General features: G+C 38.9%; 1 protein-coding gene and 2 long non-coding RNA genes across 3 annotated transcripts in view; 2 read left to right on the plus strand and 1 right to left on the minus strand.

The window, feature by feature from the left end:
* Window positions 1-1,688, plus strand: part of LOC148126950 (uncharacterized) — a 36,924-nt gene extending 35,236 nt beyond the window's left edge. Inside the window, exon 3 of the long non-coding RNA XR_015741758.1 lies at window positions 1,614-1,688. This is a non-coding gene — a long non-coding RNA (uncharacterized LOC148126950). The remainder of the gene's footprint in view (window positions 1-1,613) is intronic.
* Window positions 169-25,290, minus strand: LOC148126951 (uncharacterized). The gene is made up of 2 exons (XR_015741756.1): window positions 24,983-25,290; window positions 169-2,480 (listed from the first exon to the last, which is right to left on the minus strand). It is a non-coding gene; the product is annotated as an uncharacterized LOC148126951 (long non-coding RNA).
* Window positions 6,306-21,855, plus strand: BOD1 (biorientation of chromosomes in cell division 1). Its single transcript, XM_026696391.2, has 4 exons — window positions 6,306-6,727; window positions 13,807-13,931; window positions 18,723-18,922; window positions 20,166-21,855. The coding sequence occupies exons 1-3, from the start codon at window positions 6,536-6,538 to the stop codon at window positions 18,919-18,921; spliced, it is 516 nt and encodes a 171-aa protein (XP_026552176.1). The 5' UTR covers window positions 6,306-6,535; the 3' UTR covers window position 18,922; window positions 20,166-21,855.
* Window positions 25,291-25,843: the final 553 nt, after the last annotated feature.

Genomic DNA, 25,843 nt, shown 5'->3' on the forward strand with positions numbered 1-25,843 from the left:
CAAACACGAATGATGTCAAGCTGGCCATGCCCACCCCGGACACCAAGGTCAAATACAACACTGATGTGTCCCTCAGTGAAATTGAGTTTGACACCTCTGTGGTAGAACGTTCTTCTGCATTCCTTCTGCTCAATAACCAAGACTCTGCACCAGAAACAGACATACAAGTAAATATCTACATTTTTTACTACAAAGAGCAATAATTATATTTCAGGAGGAAAAAAAATACATGCATGGGTGTCTATAGAGGGGCAGAAATGATTAATGTATGTGATGAGGTCACCTGGATTCCTGTTTGATGTAACTTCTCCTTTGCATACAGTTTTGCCTCTGTTCCTCTATCCAAAATTTTGACTTATCCTGGAAGGACAAATGATTAGCGTTGCTATGAGGACTGAGAAATGTCAGATTTGCCCTTTACTTTGGAACAAAGCATTCTGCTTCGATAGCTTTCACTGTACACATTCAGTAAAGATATTTTGGTTTTCTGTGATAAATACCTGAAGCAATGGCATTACCAGCCCAAATAACCCACTTTTGCACTAAAATTGACTGGACTGGCAAGCAGTTTTCAGTGTGCTGTAAAATGGAGGTGTATGCTCTTCTGTTTGAACATTCTGCCCTCTCTTTCATGCACAGACACCCGCTGTTACAGGCTGCAGATTTTATAGATATGTGTGTAATTACTAGTCGCCATTGAGAAATGGGTATATATGGGCGATGTCCATATGTGCAAAGCTTGCTATGTTGTGCAGTTGGGCGGGTGTCTGCATTGTATTTGTCTTGTTCCTGCAGCAGAGTTTCAGGATTGTTCTTGTGGATTAGTTGCCATGCAACAAGTGCACAGTCATACAGCCTGTGATCATCTGCCTTCCCTGTGGTAATCTGAGTAATGTTAAAATAAAGATGTGCTTTGCTTATGGAGTGGCTGGGTGACTTGCTTAACATCTGTGTAGAGACGGCATCTGTGCCTGACAATTGGAAGACTGCCATTATTGTTCCCTTGTACAAAGGGAAAGGTAGCAAGAATGAATGTAAAATCTTGGGAAAAGCTGGGTGTATCTTAGTTTTTATTAGGTATTTTGGGGAAGATGTTTGGCAGAATTCTGACTGAAAAGATAAAAGAGGTGACAAGGAACAATACAGGGAAATGCCATCTGGCTTTACGCGTGTATCTTTTTTAATATAGTCAATAGTGTGTGGTTGTATGAGAATATAAATGAATTGCAGCCAAAGTCATATAGCAACAAGAAACATAAAAAACATTGTTTGACTGAAAAATGTTACATTTTATACGTAGAGCAGGTTGATCAATAGATGTACATTAATGAAGTGTATGCTAAAATAGGGAAACAGGAATTTTAAGACATGCAAATGCTGGTCAAAAGGTGGTGGGTGGCGTATGGTTTGTAGAGAGAACTGAATGTAAAGCAAAAGTAGGACAACCGCTCTTGAAGAATAGACTTCTATTTATCCTACATGGAAATGATATTTGGATTTCTGGGGGGAGGGGGGGCAAATTGAATGCTGTGGGAAGTAGAACTTATGTAAGTATGAGAGAAAAGAAGCAATCTTAATGTTTCCTATCTCATATCTTCATTTCACTTCACCAGGCAGCCTGGTGGCATAGTGATTAAAGGCAGTATTGCAAGCAAACTCTGCCCACAGTCTGGAGTTCGATCCTGATGGGGCTCAAGGTTGACACAGCCTTCCATCCTTCCGAGGTCAGTAAAAGGAGGATCCAGATTGTTGGGGGCAAATAAAGCTGACATTGTAAATCACCCAGGGAGAGGTGTAAAGTACTATGGCAGGTCTGTCAAACTCCCAGCCTGCAGGCCAGATGTGTCATGCCCTGGCCACGCCCATGTCCAGTTCAGCAAAGGGGGGGGGGGAAGTCCTGATATGTCACATGATGCTGCCATGATGACATGAGTTTGACATTTCTGTACCAAGGGGTGGTATAAAGTCTAAATACTATTGCTATTAATATTTATTTGGCTCATTGTTAATGCTTCTCTGTACTTTGCATAACATTGTTTATCCTGAAAAGCATGATCAGTAGTATAAATGCATGTAAGTTGATTGTGCCATCAAATCAATGTTGATTCAACAGTTTGTTTTTTTCAGGACAATCATCCTCAACCTGCTCCTTCAGGTCTTCCAACAATACACCTATCAACATTGTAACTGAGTCCACCCAGTTGATGCTGTTCGTCATCTTTTCTTTTCTTCCGCCTTTCCCAGCATTATGGTTTTCTCCAGAGATCTGGGTTCTCCAAATAATGTATCCAAAGTATGATAATCTGAGCTTAATCTTTGGTGCCTAAAGGGAAAACTCTGGGGTGATTTATTCAATGATCCATTTGTTTTCTTGGCTGTCATTGGTATTCTCAGCAATCTTATTCAGCACTAAAGTTCAAAAGTGTCAATACTCTTTTTATCCTGCTTCTTCAAAGTCCAAGGCATATGCGTAGAATTGCCTAAAAGACAAAAGGAAGCACATTGGCTTTTGTGTGGCTTTGAATACTGTAGCCCCTTCCCCCAACTGTAAAATGTTTCTCTACACTGCTGAAATTAGGGTTACAAGAGAAAAAGCTTTGTCAACTGCAACGCCTTGGTGCCCTCTCATGGCCAGTTTATTGATCACACTTTGCAGCCCCTCTATAACTGACATTATACTGAATCTAAAAAGTGTCCTCAAATGGCCATATTTATTAGCTGGGGAAATATTAGTTATAATCCAACACATCTGAGAGGCACCAAACTGGGAAAAAATGGTTTAAACTGAGGGACCAAACTGGGAAAAAGTGGTTTAAACTGAGGGAAAATAACAATCAATCAGCGGAAGTCCCCAGTTCAAACTGAACACATAAACTGTCAAGTCCTTCCAACCACCTTTGTTTATTTGTTTATCTTTTTGAAGCTGAGGTGGATAAATAAAAATAGGAAATCGTGTAGCAAAAGATGAAAAAGAAAATAGTTGAACCAATGTCACACAGGGATATTATTCAAAGCTTTGGTTTATGTTAGATGCATTAAGACATCAATGGAAGATTGTACATCCATCTGTCTGGCACAGCTATCCCAGGATAGACATTAGAACAGATTGTGCTGACCCAGAAATCACTTTCATACCAGTAGATAAGCAGGATTCCAAAAGGAAATCTTTTTATATTGTTGAGTTCAGCTTACATCAGGGGTCCCCAAACTTGGCAACTTTAAGACTTGTGGACCAGCTGGCTGGAGAATTCTGGGAGTTGAAGTCTACAAGTCTTAAAGTTGCCAAGTTTCAAGACCTCTGGCTTAGATGTATCTTATGTGGTAATAATGAAGTGAATAAGTAAATAGAAACTGTGTTCTGCTTCCATCCAAGCCACTAATGAAATATCTGGTATTAAGGGCAGGGGCTTCTTTGTCATGTTCTTGGCATAAATGTAATAAAATCATATTATTAATCAGTGGTAAGTAGTTCAGTGCAAAGTATAAAAATTTAGAAAACCTAAAAACTGATATTTGGAAATGATACACATAGTATATTGTGTATATCCAACATGGGTGGCTAGTCTTTGATTTACTCTATTGTAAGAAGTGAAAACATAGGTTAATTGAATAAAGCATAGTTAGCCATGGGTATAAAAACCAACAATGAAAAAATAGAATATGATAAAATAGTCATGGTTCTGGAAAAAAAGGTAACATCATGAATACTGTGACATTCCAAAATAAATCATAAGTAGTTTTCAAAACCACCAAAAATCTCTTTTGGTAGAAACCATCAATGAGCAAACCCCATTTTGGATAACAGGTCAGTCTTTGTTTATCAGGAATGGAATCAAAATTGTAGTATTCATCTATGTTTATATCTGGGACTTTTTACATACAGTGGGGTTCTCTGTAGCTAAAAATCCAGGCTATGTCCTAGGTAAAGTATCCATTTTGCCTAAGAATTTGTGGGATTTTCTTTTCTTTTTTGTGCCTTCAGATCAGAGGTGGCATTCAGCAGATTTTGACCAGTTCTGGAGAACCAGTGGTGGAAATTTTGAGTAGTTTAGAGAACCAGCAAATACCACCTCTGACTGGAGATTTTACTGTATCCTTCCCCTGCCATGCCCACCAAGCCACGCCCACAGAACCGGGAGTAAAAAAAAATTGAATCCCACCATTGCTTCAGATCAAAGAGTTTTTGACTCTTGGTGAATGGTTGAACAAGCCACTGTAGTTTCCTTGGGAGGATTATTAGGTGGTTTGCCACTGCCTCCTTTTTTAGGGCTGAGAATTCTTGATCCAAGGTAACCCAACTAGCTTTCTGCCCAAGCAGGACTAGAACTCATTGTCTCCCAGTTTCTAGCCTGGGTCTTAACCACTGTATCAAACTGGTTATCTCATGGAATTTACTTTCACACAAATCTGTCTGCAATTCCATGGGGCACTTAATGGGAATTTTATCAAACTTCCAACAACATATTTTTCAATTATCATGAAAAAGCCACCAAGTATCAAAGCTTTCCCATGCCCGCCTGCAATAAATTGTGTTAATTTGCTCAGCGATAATTTTTCCCTCATTCATTTTTTTTTGGGGGGTGGAACCTAGATTGGTACCTTTAAGAAATGTTATTAGAGAATATAATGCACTAGTAGTATCCCTTCTAGTGAGACATGGCAGGCTGGACACATGAAGCAGCTTAACTGCTATTTTGTTAGTGCCTCTCCATGGTGTCTTCCTCCCAAATGATTGCTAATTGGATTTTAGTCATATTTTATTTATTTATTTGATTTTATTTATTTGATTTGTCAATTGCTTACAAGATAATAGGTATAAGCATATACATAGTTATGAATACATGAAATGGGTACATGTAAGAAAAATAAAAGAAACAATAGGACAGGGATGGTAGGCACGTTGGTGCACTTATGCACGCCCCCTACAGACCTCTCAGGAAAGGGGTGAGGTCAATAGTAGTCAGTCTAAAGTTAAAGTTTTGGGGGTTTGGGGAAGAAACTACAGAGTCAGGTAGAGTATTCCAGACACTGACTCTGTTGCTGAAGTCGTATTTCCTGCAATCAAGTTTGGTGCGGTTAACCTTAAGTTTGTATCTATTGTGTGCTCTTGTGTCGTTATGGTTGAAGCTGAAGTATTCATTGACAGGTAGGACATTGCAATATATAATTTTATGTACTATACTTAGATCAGACCGGAGGCAGCATAGTTCTAGGTTTTCTAGGTCTAGAATTTCAAGTCTGGTGGCATAAGGTATTCTACAATGAGTAGAGGAGTGGAGAACTCTTCTTGTGAAATATTTCTGGACTTTCTCAACTGTGCTAATATCAGATACGTAATGTGGGTTCCAGACTGATGAGCTGTATTTGAGTATTGGTCTAGCAAATGTTTTGTGTGCTCTAGTTAGTAGTGTGATATTACCAGAGAAAAAGCTACGTAGGATTAGGTTAACAACTCTTAATGCCTTTTCGGCTATGTAGTTACAGTGGGCTCTAGCACTTAGATCATTAGAGATGAGTATTCCAAGGTCCTTTACAGAGCTTGGATCATCAACAAGATCTTGACTATTCAGCCTGTATTTTATTTTCTGATTTTTTTTGCCAATATGTAAGACAGAGCATTTATTTGTTGAGATTTGAAGTTGCCATTTGTTTGACCATTCTGATACATAGTCAAGATCTTTTTGAAGGGTAGCAGTATTGTCTGTGGTATTGAACAGCTTTACATCATCAGCAAAAAGAATGCAGTTGCTCTTAATATGATCACAGAGGTCATTTATGTAGAGTATGAAGAGAGCTGGTCCTAGAACACTTTCTGAAACCTCCAAAACTTTAACCTTAGACTGTCCACTATTGACCTCACCCCTTTCCTAAGAGGTCTGTAGGGGGCATGCATAAGCGCACCAACGTGCCTACCGTCCCTGTCCTATTGTTTCTTTTTTTATTCGTATCCATTTCATGTATTCATAACCATGTTTATACTTATATCTGTTATCTAATACTTGCTTGACAAATAAATAAATAAAACAATAAGCGCTGCAGATGTCTACAGTTAGTTCTAGTAATGGATTACAATTCCCATTATCCTGGTATCATTCCTCTATCTAAGGGGATGGTGGCAGTCATGGTTTAACACAACTGGATGACGGCTGCTCTTCCAAATGTGGCGGGACTCGAGCTTTACAAACCTACTTCCCTGCCTCCCTGCAGCCCCGAAGCTCTTCCCCCACGCTGTATCAACGCAAACACCCCTCCCCTTTCTAACCAGACCTGCTCCTACAATACCCAGCATCCCCGCGCTTTTCCCTGCCGCCGGGTTGGAAACGTAATAAACACGCGCCGTGGTCGCCTTTTCCTTGACGCGTCTGCGTGTCCCAACCTGCGGCGGGAAACCGTGATGCAGAATGCCTGCGACCGCCGCGTGAACGGCGCCAACAGCTGCTGCCGTTCCCACTTGTGTTGTGGCTGCGGCCGCGGCGTTACCGCCTGCCGGGAGTAGAAAGGCAACGCGGCCCCGGGGACCCGGGCGGGGAGAGGGATGGCGGAGCCCGGCGGGACATCCTCAGGCGCGGGCGGGGCTGGTGGGAATTCCTCGGGGCCAGGCGGGACCGACCCGGCCTCGCTGCCCCCCGGCGACGCGCAGCTCATTGCCCTCATCGTGGGCCAGCTCAAGAGCCGCGGCCTCTTCGACGCTTTTCGCCGGGACTGCCTGGCCGACGTCGATACTAAGGTACACCTCTGCTGCCATTGCAGGGAGCTTAATAACCCCCTCCAGTAATTAGAGGGAAGGGAGGTCATTGTTTTGCTCCAGGGCGGAAGAAAATGGGAACGATTGCAACTTGTGTGTCTAATCACACGTGGCCAATAAAGAATCCTGATTCTTGAATCTCCCCGTGTTTTCTTGCCCTTTCCACCCGTTTCTTCTCATTCCTCCCCAAACAGCAAATCCAGTTCTTTTGGCCGAGGGCTGCCCATCCAGAAGGAGCCCCGTTCAATAGACTTGGGGCTGTGCTACTACGCACGGCGATCCGGATTTGGAGGGAAAACGGGGATAAAAGGGCACCCCAGTGTTGTCTCTGCCAGTAACAAGTTTTTACCTGGGCTCCTTTGTTGATTTGAATGTGGGCATCGTTTCTCCTCCCTATCGGGACTGATCGCCCCACAGTCATACTCTGTTTTTCAACTAGAACTAATCTAGATGGGGTGCTTGTAAATGAGCAATAAAATAAAACTGTTAAGCCCATTGGGAAGATGAGCTTTTGTCCTCTTTCATGGTGGGACTCAGATTCTTTCAGTATAAGTCACTGGTGAGACTTAAAATAGGAGACACTGAGAACCAGTGTTCTGGATGTGAGAAATTACTGGACTTTGTGTCATATTAAGGAGCAAAAAAATACTACATTAAATTTTAGGTATTAAATTATAATTTTCATAGCCTGGTTGTCATGTAGGATCAGACATCTATCTTAGTGTTCTTTCTGTGCAGTGTAAATTTCAGTACAGAAGTCACTGTCTCTAGTCTATAATGAAGAACTGAAATTGCTAATTTTGTTGGTAAAAGTTAAACTGCCTATGCACATTCTTGCTTGGCGTTTATATTGTAATGGGGATGGTGAAAGATACAATTTTGTAAAGTTGACCTCTTATTGTAAGCAGCCAAATAAGTTACTGTGTATTTAAGTCAATGCATAAGTCCTGGGCTCATAGTTATTTAATTAGATTAATTTGTATGTTGCCAAATCCAAATAGATTCAAGGCAACTATGGAACATAGAAACATAGAAAACTGATAGCAGAAAAAGACCCAATGGTCCATTGAATCTGCACTTTTGGGGGGGTGGGTGTTTTTATTTTATTATTAGTTTATTAATTTTATTTGATAGTAGATAAGTATTTATCCAAGCATGTTTAAACTCAGTTACTGATTATTGGCCCACTACCTCTGCTGGAAGTTGGTTCAAAGATTCCTCTACTCTTTCTGTGAAGAAATTCTGTCTAACCATCAGGAATGGCAGCATAATAAAACATCCACTTAAGGAACTTAATAAAATGTATGCAAAAGAAATAGACAACAAAATCCCAGTATCTAGGAGTAACATCTAACATTTAAAATGTCCATAATAAATAATACCACCAACCAAGATGATTATGAAAGTTTTCCCATTTTTACTACTTTCTGGAAAACCCGCATTCGTAAATTATTGTTGTAGGTATAAACGATTGTTTAGGCATTGTTATAGGTATAAATAACTGTGGGGTTGGGGTTGGGTTCTTTTGAGGGGGACCGGTTGGTATTATAAGTTGCTCCTTAGCCAAAGTGTGTAGACCTTTTGAAAGCTGTTTAACAAGATATGATGTTTTTAACAAGAGTTTCATGGGGAGAGTGCACGGGACATGATATTCTGTATTCAACACCCCAACCCTTACTGGGTTAATACAATTGAACAACAGTTGTATCCCTAAATAGTGCTGTCTAAAACCCCAAAGAGAGATGGACCAATGATTTAAGTTATACTGTATAACATAGCAAGCTAATATACTTGAGCTGGAACATTTTGGTTTCAAAGACCCTCATTAAGCCTACGTCAGATTAATGTAATCAATAAGACATTGTTAAAGAATCTACTTTAAATCCTTGCACTGGCTGCTTATACACTACCTGATCCCCATTACAAGCTCCTTATTTTCCCTTCTAAGCCATTCCAGTAGTAGCTGTATTATGACCATTTGACAGCCATCTGCTCTTTCAGAATCTATTTTGTCTTGTGAAGGCTTTCACTTTTAAGAATTTAGTCAATATTTCCTTACAAGTCCTCATCAGCTGTGATCTTGGTCAAAACCCAGTTTAGGAAAGCTATGTATGTTTGCTGAAAGCTAATATCCATTACAAAACACATGAACACAAATAAACAATACATATTTTATTAAAACTGTACTGATCAGTAAAATAAAAACATATTGAAAATTTAGTTATGGTCAGATGACAAAACATGAAGATAACGCACATTAGGACATCTCATTCAGTTACAGTGCCCAGATCATGAGACTCTAAAAGGAGACCATATATACCCAATAATAGCCCAACCAAATATATGCCTTAAATATATTAGTATTTATATACTAATATTCATATACTACAGCAGTGGCTGCCAACTGATGGGCCGCGGACCACTGGTGGTCTGCGAGAAAATTTTGGTGGTCCACAGAGAAATGTCCCCTCCAAAGCACACACACCCCCAAAAGCAATTAATCCAGGCTGCGCAGGAACACAAGGCTGTGCCGCCCACAAGGTCCACCCACCCACTGGCCCATACCCTTCGGCCAAGCGCAAACCTGGAGTAGAGCCACGCGATCTGCAACTGGAAGGTAAGACCAACGGTGGGGGAGGGAAATCCGCCCCGGGGTGGTTTGCTGATGTTGGTGGGAAAGTCAGTCCCATATTCCAGAGCTGCAATAATCACAGGATTGGCCTGTGCACTGGCCTGCCATAGATGAGCTGCTCCAGGATGACCAAAGGGCCAGTCTTGTGACTACAGCAGCTCTGGAATATGGGACTGGCCCGTGATGGGGTTGGAAATCTCTGCTGTAGGGGTTGGCACCTGTAATGTGCAAATTTGTGTGTAGTACAACATGCAAAAAGCACAGCCCTCGCCAGCCAGGTGTAATGGTGCTGTTGCAGCAAGATGGAGCTGGCGGCACAAGTGGGCTGAAGCAGTTCCTCAATGGCCACGGGCTGTAGGGATGGCCCAGGGCAGGAAAAGTACCGGCTGGTGGTGGTGGTGGGAGGAGGTGGTGTGGGTAAGTCTGCGCTCACCATCCAGTTTAGAGGCCGGAATGTGGCGGCAGTGTCAGTTTTCTCATCCCTCTCGGTGCTCTGCTCTGCTAAGAGTGGGGCGCAGCGCAACGGCCAGGTGCCCAGAGCCCCTTCCACTTTCTCCAACCTGGGCTCACTGCTGGTGGGTGGCTGCCTCCTCAGGAGATACCCTCGCCCCATGGGGAGCGGCCAGCATATACGCACTCCGGGAAGAGGCTTCAGGGGCCTGGAAGGAGGGACCCTTCTCTGCTTAGAAGCGGCAGGAGAAACCTGGAGCTTAACCTCAGGGAGTCCTCATGTGTGGAGGCTGAAGTGGGGGGATGTTGCCTGGTAATTAGGAGCCCATCTTCTTTGGTGCTCTTTTGGTCTGACCATCTGACCTTCGCTACGGGCTTTTTGCGGGACCAACAAGAACTCCGGGTTGGTTGAGCTGAGCGCCTTGGAAGCCCCATAGTTTGCCTCGTCACTGTTTCTGCAGGCGAGAGCTCGAGCTTTTCTGGGCTCAACACCCCCTCCTTCGACCCCTCCAGGCCCCGAAGCTTCTCCCCAGAGTAGGAGCATGCTGGGCTCTCCCCACGGGGCGAGCACATCTCCCGAGGAGGCACCCACCCACCAGCAGTGAGCCCAGGTCAGAAGAAGAGGAAGGGGCTCCAGGCGCCTGGCCATTGCACTGCACCTTACCCTTACCAGAGCAGAGCACCAAGGGGGACGAAAAAACTTACTATGATGCCAACGCCCCATTCCAGGCCTCTGAACTGAATGGTGAGCACAGACTTGCGCATTCTGCTGCCTCCCACCACCACCAGCCGGTACTTTTCCTGCCCCAGGCCGTCCCTACAGCCCGTGGCCATCGAGAAACCAATTCAGCCCACCTGTGCCACTAGCCCCTTCTTGCTACAACAGCACCATTACCTCGTCCTGGCCGGCAAGGGCTGCGTTGCTTTTTTGCACATTGCACCACCCACAAATTTGCACATTACAGGTGCCAGCCCCTATGGTGGAGATATCCAACCCCATCACAGGCCAGTCCCATATTCCAGAGCTGCAGTAGTCACAAGACTGGCCCTTTGGTCATCCTGGAGCAGCTCATCTATGGCAGGCCAGTCCTGTGACTACTGCAGCTCTGGAATATGGGACCAACTTTCCCACCAACATCAGCAAGCCACCGTCAGTCAAAATTCATATTAGTGGTCCGCGGGGTTTAAAATTATGAGTTTGGTGGTCCCTGAGGTCCAAAAGTTTGGCGACCCCTGTTCTACAGTGCATGACTCTAGAACATATACTAATCAGAGTGCATGACTGATATGGTAATGTTTCTGATCAATTTAAACAAAAGATCAGGTATGATTAACCCAAAACATCCATTGAAAAATGATTCCTTTTTCTGATAAACAAATTGTCCTAAAGAAAGCACTGGGTTTAATGTGCTATGTCAGTGATTCCCAATGTGTTTTAAGAAGGAAAAAAAGAAAAGCATAAGTATATTCTAAGGATGTAAATTAGCAGAAAGGATTAGTAAAGAATTAAAAGAGATAAGGAATAAAATGTAAATATTATATAAGTAGATAGCATGTACATTAGTGTGCATATTTGATAAAATCCATGTGCAATTAATAAAACTTAACAGACTATCAGAGATTGTAAAAACTGGAGGGAATTCAATGACAGTATTTGTCCCCAATATAATAGGACCATGATGGCAAACCTATGGCAGGCATGCCAGAAGTGGCACACAGAGCCACTTCTGCCGGCACTCAAGAGGTCGCCCAAAAGAGCCCCACTGTGCATGCACGCGCACCCCTGCCAACCAGCTGATTGTCGGATATCTGCCGCGCATGCACGGGGGGAGACGCACACGTGAGAGATTTGTTCGCATGTGCAGAGTTGTGCAGGGGGGGTGAGGGAAGTCGCACATACATTGCATCATGGGTGCAGACGAGCACACACACTTTTGGCACGCAACATGGAAAAGGTTAGCCATCATTGTAATAGGATATGCTTGAGGTTTAAACCTGGTTACGTTGACATGAGTCCTTTGTACATTTACTGTCACAGTTCTGAGCTACCAACTATGGGAAATAAAAGGAAAAGGTATATAAAACAAAATAGCCCAAAAGAGTGGGGAAAGTTGATGTAAGCCAAGCTAGTAAAAAGAAAAGATGATAGCTTTCTAGATAACCAAAGGTAGAGCATTGAGCAGAAGAAGAATAAAACACCTATCAAAGATAGAAGGATTTAATGTAAGCTAAAAGATCAAATACAAGGTCTCAGACTTGTTTCATACTGACCCAATATAATATAATGATTGAATATATATTGTATCATGAGAGGCTTAAAATCAGATGAACAGTTTGAACGTAAGCTTTATCAAAAACAGATAATTCAATCTCTGAAACCTTCTAACAACACAATCTCTAGCCTCATGATGAACAGTACACAATTGTTTTTATCCTATATTCTATTTCTAATATATATAATACTGTCTCCAATTTCTGCTACAAGTCTTCCCTTCATGGAGTTGAGTCTCATTTCCTTGTAACTACATTTTGTAAACACACTAATAACAAATAATACACATATTTTTTTAACTCCAGATGCAGGCAAACAGCAATATCATTGATAAAACTGTAAAATAAATATTCATCACCTTGTCATTAAATGGCTAGTTTAGATAGGAGTTTAAAAGATTCTATACAGTATCAATTCAATAGAATATCATATTCTGAATTCATGACAATTTTTGGCGAATGATATTTTATTCCATTTGCCTAACATGGTCAGTCCATATTTTGTACTTTCAACAATTGTTCAATAAGTACAATATCACTTCTAAATGTAGAAATTCAGAAAATGTATTTAATAAACAAATAGCAGACTCTTTCAGGATCAAATTATATAGAAAGTTTATAATCATAAGCTTTAGCTCGTTTAATTTATGATGTAGTTCTCTTCTATCAGCATTACATAAAAGTTAGCAGATTAGAAGATGCTCAAAATTTGTTAAATTGTGTTATGTACTTAAGTTTGTATACTTGAAACTAATCATGTATTTTCAAATATAAAACCATTGTCATACTTTTATAAATGAATATTAGAACATATGATTCAAAACTAAATCTTTAAATTTGGGGCAGTTGTGCTGGCTGGCGATGATAGAGGCTGGAATCCAGCCATATCTAGAATTTGCATTCCTGGTCTAAAGTTCTTTAGATATATAATTTTCAGAAGACAATACTGTATGCTTTATTTTCCTCTATGTATCCTTTCTTTCTCTAATAAGCCATACAAACTTTCTACTTTCAAGTGGTCTAATGCCCCCTTTGCTAATAATATTTTATCTAAAGAAGCTTTACTGTTCTACTATTTCTTCTTGCCAAATGGCAAGCATTGCTGTCTTTCTTCTACTTATTTATAGAAGGATCTTTTGAATTTTATCAGGAAATATTTTGGGAGCCTTTACCAAAAATCCTACTTGACAAGCATTTATATAAATCAATACAGAAGTACTATACCCAGAGAAAAGGCTGCTTCAGAGCAAATGGAGGCATGAATTTAACACCCAGCTGCAACCCTTTAAACCCTTTAAGACCTTTGCCATAATTGGGTGGCTGTCTTCTGCAGTGCAAAGAGCTTGTTTTAAGAGCAGAAACTGACAGGGCTACCTTAGTCTTACAAACTGAAGTATTTTTTTTTCCTTCAGAGCTAAAGCACCGCATCATCTTATTTGAAGAATATTCTTTGTGTGTGCTGTTCCAAAAGAATGGATGTACGGCATGCTCTTGACAAGCAGAATGTGCTTCAGGAGGCATTCCTGTTTGCTTCCATGCTTTCCCCTGCTTGTTTCATTTTCTTATGTTTCAGTTTGCTATTAGGCTTTGTTTAGTTTTTCTTTTAGAACTGCTTGTCAAAAGTTTGCCCAGGATAAATTTTTACCCCAGGGAGGGCTTTATAAGAAACCCATCAAGTTTGTTGTATTCATTATGCAATTTTGTTTAGCCAGCTTATCAGAATTTGAGACAGAAAGTGGATAACTTTGTATCTACCCACCTGGATAAGCAAGAATGGAACCCAGCAATGAACAAAAACCAACTCCGGAATGGGCTCAGACAAAGTGTGATTCAGTAAGTAGAAGGTACTAAATATAAAAATCATTGAAGATAAATAAACCCTTATATTTGGATAAGAATTAGAAGAATACTTCCTGGTGGTTTATAATCCTTCATCTATATATGTTTTACCTATTGAGATATTATTTGGGCATCTTTGCAGTTTGGCAGATAGCCTGTGTAGATATTTTGATGGGGTGCAGCTATTTGTGCAGCCAATTGGATATGGGTTTTCTGCCCTGTAAACATCATTAAAAACACCTGTCTTCATAGGTTCATGCTATAGTCATATAGAATCAAGAAAACAGCTTGTTTCAGTTAAGGAGAGATCACAGAGTTTAAATGGAAATCCCCATATACTTTGTTGGATTTTCAGAGAAAGCCTGAACATACAGTATATGCAATATATTGTATAAATGTAATATGATGGGCCATCTGAGCATTCTTAGAGGACTCGTGTTTCTAGAACAAGTGACCACATAATGGAGGATTATAAGCAACCCTTCCTTTGAGGAGAAAACAGCATATTGATAATTTGCAGTATTTTAAATCTCATTCTCTTTTATCACTTCCAATCCCAAATAAGATTCAATAGTTCTATCAGCTTAAGATTGTATGGTGTACTTTTGTCCAGCAGAGTGCAGTGGTAACATACTTTTTGTACAGTTTCCTGAATAGTTATTGCAGTTAATTAGTTTACACAGCACAGCATGTGTTCTTTTGTATATATATAGAGAGAGAATATCCACTAGTTTCATTATATCCTGTGGTTTAAGTAAAATTAGATTTTGAATGCCTTCTGTAACTTTTTAATTTTACTATAGTAAATTATTCAAGAGAAATGAGAGGAACTGATCTTTTGTTTGAAGCATGCAGTGAAGAGGAAATAATGGATTACAGTCTGTTGCCATACATGTGCTAAAATGTATATGTATTTAGTAGCAGATATTTAAAAATATAGCCAAGAAAGAAAAAAAGAAACAGAATAAAAACTGAAATAAAGTAGAAAAGAGATATAAAAGTTATACAAAACTGAATAAAAATTCAAAGTAACGTAAGATTAGTATTGCATATTAAAATGTCTTGTATCAGTTTTAAGACTTTAAAACCATTATGGGATGAAGCCAATGTTCATTGATTTAAAAAGTGACCAGAGTAATACGAATCATAAGAAATAACTATTAACCAAAATATTTAACATCCAAATTGTATATTTATCAAGCTAAAACCAATATAAAAAACCTATGTTAAGAAAAACCTAAACTTCAGATGTAGGTCATATCCATATATAGAATTATAATCCACAAATGTTTTTTGACATAAATTACATTATGTATCAAATTTATTTTTCAAATATAAGATTATTTTTAAAAAGATGAGTACTCCCATAGCTTAATTTGCCATTCTTCTATATGTGATCTCTGGTAAAAGGCATAAAGAATCTTGGCAGCTGTGAGATAGAAGTTTGGTAATAAGGGGTGTATGGGGTATTCAGGGAGGAAGGGCTTGGTAAGTTTGGTAAGGTAAAAGTTTGTAATGTTTAATGAAAACAATTGACAGAAAAGATAATTCTGCCTTTAAAGATGCTTCATTCTGTAATATATCATCTTTCAGAATTGTTGAGCTTTACAACAATGCCACAGGTAGAAAAGTATTATGTGACCTAATTGTTGCATTTCCACATTTTTTTAGAAAATGTGCCAATCTTGGCATTCTTCACTAGAGTAATATACCAGTGGTAAAACTTACTGTGTTAGTTTTCTCTGTGTGTAACATTCATTTGTCTTCCATTTACAGTTGTTGCATAACAGTTGTGTAGTTTAAATTCTTTATTCATTTAATCATATCATTTGTTCGATTTCTAAGTAATGAGTCCAATAGATATTCTGAAATAGGTTTTTCACATATTGTCATAACTCTAACCATTTGCCTTGTTTCTATAATTCCTTTTGAATTAAGTTGCTTATTTGGAGGTATTGAAAATAATAACGTGAATCTGACCATTCTGAAGAAAGAATTTTGAAAGATTTAGCCTTTGGGTTTTTATAAGAAGTGTCTTGCAACCTGTAAAATTACTACACTTATCAAATTTTTATTTTCTTGGAAATTTAACATTGACATAAAGAATAATAAGTCTGACCTGATTCTTTTTCTGTGTCTAAATATGCTATAAGTGCCATAATAATGAGTGGTGAACTTCAAAAGTCATATTGATCAAGTGCTGTTTTAAATTCTAACATTCAGACTCTCAGAAGGCAAAGGACTTAAGGCTCTGACTGGCAATTTTAAAAATGAATATTTTATTCATTTATATCTAAATGTCTATGGAGTTTCTCAGTCATCTAGGTCATGATTGTCCCAGAGGTGCTTTTTCAAAAGGCAACTGGATTTTCCTTGTTTTTCTTGAAGATGTTTTGCTTCTCATCCAAGAAGCTTCTTCAGTTCCCACATTTATTTATATATATTCCTCCTTTATTATTTTACAGACAGAAGACCACAATTTACTTGGACATAGACAATATAGGGTTTGTGGATAATGTTATTTATTCATCTAATGTTTCAGTCACAAAATACTAACAACTTCAGTAATGCTCAGATTGAAAGTCTGTGTAACCCAAAACAGTCATAAAAATATCCTCTGCAAAATAGATTGAAACTTGTATAATACATGCTGCTAAAATTTCTTTTTTTAAAAAATTAAGGGAAAGTGCCACCTCAAACATGTTACTGGCATGTAAGCCCTTTGGAACACCTTAATTGGTGAAACCCACATTGGCCCTATTTAAATGAGCCCTTAAAACCTGGACCCTAGGTTAAAGCAATACATGTTTAATGGTCATGGACATTCTTCTTTTGGTGAGGTAATTCTTGTTTTTACTCTTTTGTTTTTTACTGTATATTTTGTAGGTTACCCAGAGACATTGGGGCTGTTTATAAATTCAATTGAAAAATTAACAAATGTGGAAGCAATGAAATTAGCTTTCTCTAGGAAAAAGGCAGTTAGCATGTTAACTGAAAATCACTTCTAGGGGCAACGGTGAGAAGAGCTTAAATTCACAAAATAAAGTAAAGCTGTTACCAGATTGTAATGTTTAATATGACAGAAAGAACATGTTAAATCCATGACTGAAAAATAGTCTTATCTATTGGCACATTTAATGTTAATTTAATGTTGGTGCGAATTAAAGGACATTAATTTTGCCCTAGCTTCATGTGCTATACTTCCAAATACAGTCCCCATTAAACCCACCTTGCAGTATAGCAAGTCCTCCAGGCCTCATTTGTACGAAATAAGATGTGGGTGTTTTATATAAATAGAGCAGGAGCACACACTGAGTTCAAAATATAATTCAGTTTAGTTTATTAACTGTTGTATGGCTTAATCAAGGTAGGGCAAAGACTACTAAGCATTTCTCTCGATTTTTTTATGGACAGAAAAACACAATATAAACAGATCTACTAATTATTTGCAACACCAATCAATACTTGTTATAACAAATTTATTCCAAGATGCATTTTGTAAGCCATCTTTATGTTGTAAATATAGTCAGTTTGGGAAATTAATTTTTAATCTGAGGCAAACCTTGATGTAATATAATAAATGCTAAGAAGAAAACAGCATCTGTCTCACTAATTCTTAGCTTTGCTTGTTCTATGATTGTGGATATCCTTTTTCTTGTTTCTTGGGTCAAAAATATGCACCACATAATCTTAATCCCCTCCTTTTTCACTTAATAAGTTTGCCTCAGAAATAGGATAAATATAATATCATCAATTGAATTCTGCTAGTGCTAATCTTGTGGATACTCAGAGCACCTAGTGATGGTTTCTAGGTATAATTCTGCTCCTGCTGAAAACTTGCCAACTATAATAGCAATATTGCAGCCTTTATCTGCATTGCATAGAGCTACCCTTGCAGTTCAAGGCATGGCTCACCAAGTAGGAGGTAGAAAAGCATTTGAGCAGATCGAAGTTCATGCCAGATTAGACCTGCCCTTCTGAAAGGCTGAGTGTCAAAGAATACTGATCCTCTTAAGTGCCCACGTAGGCTCAAAATAGCAGGTACTGTTAGTTTTCTGCCCAGGAGGTAGGGTCACATTAGGTTTGCATTTGCGTTCCCAAATGCTATTCAGTGTCTCTGTTTTTGCTTCCTAGCTTGTTGCAGACATGACTTAACCCAACCAGACAGCTGATTCCCTGCTCTCTTTATCCAGCACAGCCTTGAAGCAATGTCACTTCTTGGGTTTTGACACACTGTTCTCAAAAAAGTTCTTTGTCATGTGTAGCGAGTGTTTGTTTTTGTCTTGTGAAAAAAGGTCTCATATGTCTAGACTTGGCAGAGGTCAAGAGCAGTTGAGAGTGGTAGAGCCTGGGGTGAAGGCCACCTTTCTCTCCTTCTCTTATACCAGCCAAAAAGGTCACTTCCCTCACCCCCACCCCTACCTATCTCTACCAATATGTGTGCTTCACCCCCCCACCCCCACCCCGCTTTGTGTGAAGGCTGTTTTTATTTGCATCCCACAAGCACCCTAATGGAACTCTGGACCACAATACTCTTTAAGTGGTTGTGTGACCACATATCTGTTGTCCAGTTTGCAAGCACCCTCAAAAGTGCAGGTTCACAGCCATCTGGGTTTTCTTTACAAAAGGTGGGGTGCTTCTCCCATGTAAATGCTACCAAGAATGCTGTCATTCTTACCACTGTGAGGCTAATTGCAGTTGACATGATGGCTCCAGAGAGCTCTAGGTGGGGGCTGCAGAGAAGATCTTTGACAGAAACTGAATGGCTCTTTGTCTTTGCCCCAGGTCAGGGATGCTGGAAGCTGGAGTGGACAGAATTATTTCTCAGGTGGTGGATCCAAAACTTAACCACATCTTCAGGCCACAGATAGAGAAGGCAATTCATGATTTCCTGGCTGCACAGAAGAAAGAGGAGTCGGTGCCAGCTCCTCCTCCCCCAGAACCTGAGAGTCAGAATCCTTCTCCACCCCAAGATGCCTCGTAAGGTCTGGTATTGCTGCACGTCTTTCTTTGCACACATTTGTAATCCTTTTGTGAGCCACTCGTGTAAATTAAATAGCCAAAAGACAGTACTTGATTGTCAGGTCAGTGCCAAAATTACTGCAAAAGTAAGAACAAGCTGTGATTTCAAAGTCTATATTTGTCATTAAAAGGACTGCAGTATTGTACTTGGTCCTCTCTGTTAGTAATAGCACATTTTTTAACCAGGTGAGGCAGCAATTTGGTTATTGAGTAGCTACTCAAAGATGCCAGAAGAATTGCAGCTGAAATTATCCTTGAGTAAAGGCTTAATTTTTAAGACTCCATTAATCTTGAAAAAAGAAAAAAAAAGTGGACCAGTCATTAAAAATGTGAAGAATGACAGATTCATGTATAGAGTGCTGTTTCAGCTGAGCCTCGGTTATCTTAACTAACCGATTTTGGTAATTTAGACAACTGATACAGTCAATAGCTGTCTCCCAAGTAGCTCTCATCTTGCAAGACATTGACAGGTTTTGCAGACTCCGTTGTTGGTAAATATTAACCATTTCTATTAGGTGCTTCATATAACACAACTTGCCATTCTGAATAGTTGTTATGATGTTAAGAGATTTAGGAAACCTCTTTTAGAACCTAGAGAACTAGCTCTACAGTCCCTATTTTCAGCAAAGGTCCAACTTGCTCAAAGATAGGAATAGGAAATTTGCCTTTTGGTTTTTGAGCTTCTGTTCTTCACCAGAATCATGAGTTGCAACCCTGTAGGCTGCATCATAGAGAAAATCCGGCCTCTACTGCAGAGGGCTTTCTCTGTTCTCACACGTGGTGTGGATATAAAGTTTAGGACATACCCCTCCCCTTACTTAGACATAGAACAAGAATAGGTTCCCTTTTAAAGCTACACCTCAAGGCATTGGAAAGCACAAGGTTTTGTTGCTTCTAGAATTCTTTTAAAAGTAAGTCAAATGGTGAAGAAACTCCACTTTTCAGTGTATAAAATAACTGTATTTTAGTCATTTGTCAAGAGAAAATACAGTTGCCAAACCCTGATACAACATTGAGGGCACACTCCTTAATCTTTGTTCTGTTATCACAGCATTTTAATTAGTGCATCAATTTTACCATTGATAAACCAAGTAACCAGGTTTATGTTGAATTTAGAGCCTTTTTGTTTCACTATTAATTACATTGAAGTAGCAGCTGGCTTAATGACAGTACAGCAAAACTGATGTTTATCTTTTCCTTTTGCAGTGCATTTCTGGATTTAAGGTGGCTACAGTTTCAAAACCCAGGCTGACAATTTGGCAACGGGCTACATATCTGCAGGAATACAGATTGTCAGCTATTATCAACTGCGATTGAGGAACAGGGTTGGCAAAAGTCACCAGTGGTTTCTGTTTGGTATGGAGGGATCAGCTAGATGTGGAAGGGTATTGCTATATGCTGAAGTAGCATCTGTTTTGCTATTTCTGTGTTTGGGGAATGGCATCTTTTTAAGGAGCCACAATAGGGGAAAGGGTTTCGGGTGTGATGTTAGTGGATTTGGTATTGGGAAATGTAGCAACAGGAAAGGGTACATTTTTCAGTATGCTTGGTTTTCTTAGAGGCCACTGTGTCAGAATTACCCAGAAGGCTAGGTAATTGAGCAGTGAGCATGCAAGTATAAAGCAGTTCAATTTACTAGAAAATGATTCTTGGGTCTAGATCACTATTGAATTTAAGTAATACCTCACTTGCAGTGCCTATCCAAGTCTCTTTCAACCACAAGGATTTTTCATAATTGGCTTTTTACCAGTGTCCAAAGCAAAGTCTGTGCCAGATTTCTGGAGGTGATGTCTTTTATACCTTGATGCTCAGAACCCTTACAGTCTGATCAAAGGAATTGGCACGGAACAAGAAATGGCTTCTTCTGGGGGCTTTACTGTAGGAGACGGTTGTCTCGTTTGTGACATTCTTCAGGTGCCTGTTCAAAGCTGCTTAGAGAGCCTCAAAAACTCTCTGATGAACATTTGTGTGCAAATATTTGACAAGCAAATATCTGAACACTTTTAATAATAAAATGTTAGAAAAAATCTTAGTTGTGGAAGTGTTTTTATAAATGGATATCTATTCCATCACAATGAACTGATGTTTCTGCTCAGTGGTATTCGTTGTCCATTTCTAATGATTTGTTAGGAATTTGAGAGGATGAGAAGGCCGGAAATTGAATGTTCTGATCATATTATGCTTCCATAAAGCAGTCTCTTAACACTAGTTAAATAAACTAATTTAATGCAATATCAGGCCAATTTGTTAGGGACTATTTGTATTGTTCTTACTCTGCAATAAGTATTTGTAATGTTTTATTTCACTTTCCATATTTTACATGCAAAAAATACTAGTTCTATAATTGCTAACATTGTAGCCTAAACTTATATTCATTCTAAATTTATTCTTCAAATTATAATAGAGGTACAGTAGAATTTTAGCTTTTTTTAAAAATCCATTATCTCCAAATAATTTGTAGAATTATTTTTTTTCGCTTTGAATATATTGAATTTATCAACTTCCACTGAGGAGTAACAAGCTAACATATCTCCAAACAAGTAGAGATGATGTCACAGCCATGACTCTGGGAAACAGGTGAGTAGGCTGATCCCACAAAACCTCTCTGGAAAAGAAAAAGAAAAGCAATTACCCATTTGTGCTCCGGATGACTGCTTCTCACAAGGAGACCATGGGACAGCTGCTTCCCGTGAGTTTAAGCCCAAGGAGATCAAACTCAACATCATCATCAAACTCAACGGTGGTGGAGTCTTTTTAAGAACACTGGATTTAACCTCTTTTGAATCACTTTTGGAAATTAACTACTTAACTATCTTAAAACTAATAGGGAACTTCAAAATGACAAGTTAGCAAAATCATCTGGTGTGCTTACCTTCATTGCAGAATAAAAGAAAAATTAACCATAAATCCAAGATTTAAAGAATTTGAAATAAACAACAAAAAGCTAAATAAGCATTTAACACAAAGTTACAAATTAATTAAGGGACACACAAATCTGGAATATAGTGCTTTTGTTATAAGATTTTGGAAATAATTATATATAAATAGTTAACACCTTTGTGGGAACCAAATTGTTTAAAGTCATAACAGAAATTTGAGACTTCGTGATTTCAGAAATTGGACACTAGAGGGGACTAAAGATTCCAGATAGAAAAGGAAAAAGTGGGAAAAGCCAAGAGAAAAACCTGCCTTTTCTTTTAGGCCAGTATCAGTACTGTTTTTATGGTTTCTGTTTATTTAATTTTTATTTCATTGCTAGGCATCCTTAATCTTTTGAAAATTTTGTAGTGACTGATTCTAAAATTGTCATTTTTAGCCTCCAGAAAGCTGTCTGAGATGTGTTAGGAAGATTTCTGTGAGTGCTATCCTGATAATCTTTTTGGTGTGGGTTCCTTAGTGGTCTCTGAGCTTGGTTGTTTTCTTGCAGATGTTTCATTATCAAACTAGGTAACATCAACAGTACTAGAAGGAAGTGGGATTTGCTCTTATTTTTATATATTAGTGGCTTAGCCTATCAGTGTTGTAGGGAGTGGTCTTGGTGATTCCTTGATTAAATTATTGTATACTGTAAGCCTGTTCGTCTGAGTTGTTAGTTGATTGAGGTATTGTTTATAGAATAATAAAGAATGAAGACTGGCTGTGTCTTCTGATATGTGTGTATGTATCGTATATATCAGAAGACAACACAAGATCATTTTTATAGGCATTTGAGGTAGCATATATAACATTTCTTGTTCATAGTTATGATTTATGACAAAAGGATAACGCAGATGCTAACTAGAACTTAAAAAGCTTGGAAGATTTGTCTCTTAGTTTGAGATCAGCCACAATCCCAGAATAGGGGTCAGGGATGTGGTTATTATTATCTGGAGGATTCTTGTGGCTTTGCAAATAATAGATATTAGGTGGCATTAGTAAAATTGGGAATCAGTTGGGATTGCTTCAGAGAGGGCTTTACAGAGAGCCTTTACAGAGGAGACTGTAAAGCACTGTGAAGCGATATATAAGTTTAAGTGCTATTGCTATTCAGTTATGTCAGCTTCCCCACCAGATTTGTTCAAATTTGACCGGATTAATGGTGGAGTTTCCTAGTATTACGATGTTGGGACACTTCAAAATTGCCTTTTCTGGATGCAGAGTGAGAGGTGATTTAGGAATGTATGCTGGCAACCATAAATGTAATCCAGATTATTGAGGGCCTAATGCATAGCAGAGATCTCTAGAATTGTTTTTTTTATATATTGGGATTGTGGTAAGATCATTTGGATGGGGAAAATTAGGATCAGTCACTTGTCATAATCAGATTACTTTTAGATGGCTTTGAAGTTCTCCACAGCCATCTCCCATTTATTCCAAAGAGATAAGACCTGTTAGTTTATTCTACCCAAGTGCACTTATTGAGCGGGAGTTTGAGATTTATTCTGAGACTAATAGAGTTTGGCTGAGATGTTAGTCACTAGTTGAAAAAAGAGATACCTAGACTTGGCCACTGCTTGAAAAAGCTGGTAGCTGCTATAGCTTGGAGGGCTTTTGTATATATCCTTCTTAGGTGCTGATTATGCATGCTTCTAAACTGAGGCGCTATTCACCATTCGTTATGCCCTGGTCACCATCTATCTGGATTATTGTTGGTGCTTTCTAGTAAGATTGGCCTTGAAGATCATTTGAAATTTGCAAGTGATCTTGTAAGCAGAGTACACAATTCTGGGGGTGACTCAATATTCCCATGTAGCTTCTATATTGTGAGCTGCGTTGGACTTCTGGATCCAATTCAAGTTACTGGTGTATCGCCTGTAAAGCCCTTCATGGCACAAGGTTGGATAATTTGCAAGACTGCCTGTCTCCAATTATTTCTGCAATTCCATGAGATCTGACAGGATGACCATTCTCCAAGGTTCTTTCATTAAACATTGTCCTCTGATGGGAATCCAGAAGTATGCCTTCTCTGTCACAGCACCTGCCCTATGCAACAGCATACCCTCTGAGATTCAAATGGTCCTGAACCTGTTGGCCTTTTGTAAAGTGTTGAAGACTAGTTCTTCTGGACAGTCAGCTAGACTGTCTGTCTGTCTTTGGTGATGTAATTTTATATCTTAGAGTCATCCTGAACTTGATGTGTTTTTTTATTTTTTTTATTTACAGTTATTTTAAGGTATAGTGTCAAGTGGGCAGTCAAAGTAACTGAAATAATAGTTAATAATTAATGCTAATTCCTCAGGCAGCCTTAGTCTATTGTATAAGTATTCTGATATTGATTCTGATGCTGCATCAAACAGCTCTTTTAATTGCGATTTCTTTTTTTAAAAAACCTGCAACTTCTAGGAAAAGTTGGTCCTTGGGTGGATTTTGTATTAAGTCAAAAATAAGCATAAATTCGTGAAATTTTCAGGGAAAATAAGTGTCTCTAAATAATACAAAATGCATAAATTTGCATAATTAATATGAATATACTTAAAGCTATTCTCTCAAGTTTTCCAGGGTTGTTGATAACTTGCACTATGATAACACTGCAGTCTTATGCTGATCCTAGTGTCTTTCCCAAATTACTCTCTCTAATTGTATTGCTCAAGTTAAGATAGATGGGAGATGTAGTCCAGCGCTTGGGAAGGTTGGGAAAAGATGTTCTAGAAAATAAAATATGTTGATTATCTAGATGGTGACAGCCGTGAATGAAAACCTCCAAGACAATATAGTGATTTCCTTTAGGTCATGAATTTTAAGCTTTCTTCAATTTAACATTTCAAAGATATTAAACAGCCAGTGACGCATGTCAGTGTCCCTATATTTGCAAAGATCAGCTCTCATGACAAACCTGAGTTTTAACTAAGCCAGTACCTGCTATATCTGTTGATATTTTTCTGAACACCTAGTAAATTCTTCGTCCTAGTTTAATTTGGGGGCCAAGGGTATTCTTAAAAACAAAATTTACGTTGGAAATTGTCTCTTTCTTAGAGAAAGGCCTGTGACACTTGGATAGTAGATGTTATCCTTAAGCATCTAGGAGTAGCAGAGAAAAAACTCACCAATTTGCCTCCTAGTAAAGATGTGGCGTCGGGCGAGTTGAGTCATACTGACAGTGGCCGCTGCTTCTTCATAGTGCTAGTGCCAGCAACATCCTCTCAAAATCCCCCAAAATGGTTCAGAACGATTTAGTCCTTAGTCCTGCCATGAGCTAAGTAAGTTAATTTGAGGAAGGTTTGAAAGATTTCTGCTGGACTTTGTTGTTTTTATATTTTTGAAGGAAGCAGCATTTGCTCAGTCTTCAAAGGAAATTGTAACAAGAGAAGCAGAGGTATCTATGGATTGCAGTCAAAGCAAGCAAGAAAGTAAACACGATACAATCAAAGCACTGCCTGTTCTTTTATGTGCATTGCACAATATCTCATGGGAAGCTACCCAATGAAACATTGATCTTGTCTGCTTGTCTTTGACAAAAAGTCTAAACTTAAAATGACCAAGCAGAAACACTATAGTTTGTCCACTCAAATGATGTAACTCAGGAAGAAATAGATAGTGTCCAAGGAGCAAGATATTTCAGATGATGTGGCTCATAGGATCAAGTGGACTGCTTCTTAGAAGACTTCATAGGTTTTAATTGAATTGGTTCCTGTTTCTTGGAGCAGTCATTTAATACTTTGAATGTGCTCTCTTGGAAGAGTATGCTAGTGCCATTAATAGGCCTCAGGAAATTGTTGCATTTTTTCATCTGATACATTTATAATGTGAAAGAGCTTAAAAGATTTTCTGCCTTCTCAACTTTCTCCTGTCATGGTCATATATACTAGCCTGCTTAGTCATGAGAAACCAGCTGTGATTTCATTTTTAATTTATAAATTAATAAACCTTGGGTACAAACTGAAGATTGTATTTTTCAAAAGGAGCAC

This window comes from Pseudonaja textilis, chromosome 2, assembly GCF_049901715.1.
Source record: "Pseudonaja textilis isolate UNSWEBS1 chromosome 2, rPseTex1.2, whole genome shotgun sequence".
In the NCBI taxonomy this organism is placed as follows: Eukaryota; Metazoa; Chordata; class Lepidosauria; order Squamata; family Elapidae; genus Pseudonaja; species Pseudonaja textilis.